The sequence below is a fragment of the Penaeus monodon genome, chromosome 23 (genome assembly GCF_015228065.2).
Source record: "Penaeus monodon isolate SGIC_2016 chromosome 23, NSTDA_Pmon_1, whole genome shotgun sequence".
NCBI classification, from domain to species: Eukaryota; Metazoa; Arthropoda; class Malacostraca; order Decapoda; family Penaeidae; genus Penaeus; species Penaeus monodon.
The window spans coordinates 7,098,914-7,099,691 of NC_051408.1; the positions used below are offsets into that span (position 1 = coordinate 7,098,914).

General features: G+C 33.4%; 1 protein-coding gene across 1 annotated transcript in view; it reads right to left on the reverse strand.

Moving 5' to 3' along the window:
- LOC119587757 (E3 ubiquitin-protein ligase Nedd-4-like) overlaps positions 1 to 778 on the reverse strand; it is a gene marked incomplete in the record, with an annotated part of 51,583 nt that overhangs the window by 40,020 nt on the left and 10,785 nt on the right. The window contains 1 exon segment of the mRNA XM_037936443.1: positions 31 to 193. Within this exon segment, the coding sequence (XP_037792371.1) occupies positions 31 to 193 (163 nt within the window).

Consider the following 778-nt stretch of genomic DNA (forward strand, 5'->3'; position numbering starts at 1 on the left):
GTTAACTAGCATCACCACCCCAAGACCTACCTGTGCAGGTGATTCTTCGTGGCCGGAGCTGTTGTCAATGCTGACCACTTCCCAACCAGCTTCCTCAGGTGTTTGTTCTCCTGAGGCTCCACTGCTGCCAGGGGGATCATCTACTATGTAGGCAACATACAGCTGTAGATGACCTTTGACTCGAGACCTTGCACTAGAAGAAGGAAATTGCTGTTGGTAAGTCTTGCTGAGAAACTTGAATATGGGTATGTTATATGATGTATACTGCAGAGTACTGGGATAAGTTTATGTTATATTGCAGGTTTTATGGTAATTATTATCATGTGCATTAAACTGCATAACTACTCTACACTGGAAAAGTTTGATCTTAAAACCATATACACTATTCATTAAAGAAATTATAATTTCAGACCAGGAAGATATATTCTAAAAAATTTAGATTTTTTTGGTAACAGAAAATGACCACAAGAAGAAACGATATTTATTCCTTTGATAATTCTCTATCTTTGATACAACTGAACTCTTTTGACTGTAAAAAAATATATATATATATATCTTGAGAAGCTTTTAGCAAGACAAAACTGTTGACATACATTTTACACATGCAAACATTTAAATAAGTTTAATTTACATAACTATTACTATAAAGCCAAAAAGTACAGCACATTAATTTTTCATTAAATTGCTTTCATAGTCATCATTTAAAATCATGACTATGATAACTTTTAGTTTTTTCCATGAAGTGTTTAACAAACCACAAAAGAGAATCTATGGTGAT